Raw genomic sequence first — 2,073 nt, forward strand, 5'->3', positions numbered from 1 at the left:
CGTCTCCTCCAGGAAGCCCTGCCCCGCCCCCGACTCCCGGCGGTGGAGCCCAGGGGCCCAGGGGGGTTCTCATTAGGACCAGACCCCCAGGTGAGGCTCACCCCGGTCTGCTGCCATCCCTCCCCACCTCCCCCCACCCCACCCCACGCACAGGGCTTGGCACCTCTTGGTCTCCAGGGCTTCCCAGGACCTGAAGCCCAGAGCCACACTGCCCAGGCCCCTGGAGGTTCAACTCCCAGGTGGTCCTCAGCCCCACGGCCCAGAGCAAGGGCACAGAATGTCCGTCCTGGGGACACCCTGCCTGACCCCCCATTGGGGAGCAGGCCCACCCCCACCTGAGCTACAGTAGCTCCGTTGTGGCCAGAGAGTGAAGCGACCCTCTCTCCCCTTAACCAGGAAGGAAAGCTACGTCCCCCACTCCACCCGGCCCCGGGCAAGATCCCCAACAGGAACCGAACCCGGGACCCCTCAGTCCACAGGCTGACGCTCTATCCACTGAGCCACACCAGCCAGAGTGAAGAAATGTTCTTTATTGAGGCACCAGGTGCAGGCACTGGACACTCAGCCCTCCCTGGGTCCCACGAGGTAGGAGGCCACTGTCTGGCACCTGACGCCACCCCTGGACAGAGAAGACTCACACCTCCACCCCATCTGGAGCAGAGGCTACGAAGTCAGCTCCATTCTGGAAGGAGGGAGGGTCAGGGCCGACCCACAGGTCAGAGCACCCCAGCTCTCGGCGTCTGGGCCAGGGTCCAAGTCCAAGTGCTCCTCGATGTGGGCCAGCCCCTGTAGGTCCCCCAGCCCCATGACTGCCAGCTCCCCAGCTGGCACTGTGCCCTCAGGCTTCAGAAGCCCAAGGAGAATGCCATGGCTTTTGCTCACGTGGCTGTCCCTGGCCCACCTGAGCCCCTCGCATGGTGCATGGCAGGATCTCAGCACCCCCTCAATGACAGCAGACACTGGGGGGGGGGGGGGCAGGTACAGCCACCCCAACGTGGGCCTCCTGCTAGTACAGACTCTGGCCCTTGGGTGCCCATGGATTCATACACGCCTTCCCATGTAAATACAAGGAACACACATTAGGGCGCATGTGCCACACAACACAGGAAAACATGTGGCTCCAGGCCGTCTGATGTGACACTTGGTGGCTGTCCCTGCCCTGCCACCCCCCGGGGAAGACCCTGCCCAGCTCTCAGGCCTTTGGGTCTCAGCGTTTCCCAGGGTAGCCCCCCACTTCCGGGCTGAGCAGCTCAGACCACTGAGTCCCTGCCCTTTGAGTCTCCAGGGGCCCTGGCCCCAATGCACCACCCCCAAGAGACAGCCCACTGGGACTGAGATCTGGAGACAGACACACTCCCCAGGGGACCCCTCAGGCATTCAGGCCTCCACAGTAAAGTCCCAAGGGAGACCTCGCTTGCTGGGATGTGGTAAGAGGACCAAGGAAGGCCAGGACGCTCTGTCCAGGCTCCTACGCCCACGGCTTGCACACGTGCACATGTTCATGCATTCATATGTGTGCGCAGACTCCCACGGGAGCGGCATGCAGACCAGGGGTCCCAGGCCAGGGGTCATGAGGTGGGAGGCAACCCAGGTGGGAACCCGGCAGGCTGTGGAGCCGGGGTGGGCAGGCTCGGGCCCCTCCGTGAGTTCCAGAGTGGCTCACTGCTCAACGTCCAGGCTGCCTGGGGGCTGCGGTGGCCCTGGGGGCTTGAAGCTGAGGACTTCCTGGTAGGTGAGTTCTGGGGAGTGAGGGGGAAGGTGAGCCTGTGCTGCCACCAGCCCAGTGCCCCCCAGTACACACTTGTCTGGTGCCAGCCACCAGCCCAGGCCCACCACCATCCAGGGGCAGCCTCGGCCCTTGTCCCTTCCAGAACCTGCCCTGTGCTGCCCCCTGCTCTACTGGATGTACCAACCCCATCTCTAACCGACCCCTTGGAGTTGTGTGGGGGCATGTTGTCCCCTCCCAGACCACCCCGAGGATGAGGTGAGGCCCTCCTGCAGCCAACAGGCAGTGCCCGGCCTCCAGGGAAGGCGGCCCTCAGGCCCCTGGGCGCCCCCTCCCCCCATTTCCCT

The 2,073-nt window shown here is 64.7% G+C and overlaps 1 protein-coding gene across 1 annotated transcript in view; it reads right to left on the reverse strand.

Moving 5' to 3' along the window:
• Positions 1-510: 510 nt before the first annotated feature.
• The window catches only part of MAPK11 (mitogen-activated protein kinase 11), a 12,248-nt gene continuing 10,685 nt past the window's right edge, over positions 511-2,073 (reverse strand). The window contains exon 9 of the mRNA XM_005877983.2: positions 511-1,771. Coding sequence (XP_005878045.1) covers positions 1,660-1,771 — 112 coding nt within the window. The 3' untranslated portion in view covers positions 511-1,659. The remainder of the gene's footprint in view (positions 1,772-2,073) is intronic.

The sequence above is a fragment of the Myotis brandtii genome, unplaced genomic scaffold (genome assembly GCF_000412655.1).
Source record: "Myotis brandtii unplaced genomic scaffold, ASM41265v1 scaffold537, whole genome shotgun sequence".
In the NCBI taxonomy this organism is placed as follows: Eukaryota; Metazoa; Chordata; class Mammalia; order Chiroptera; family Vespertilionidae; genus Myotis; species Myotis brandtii.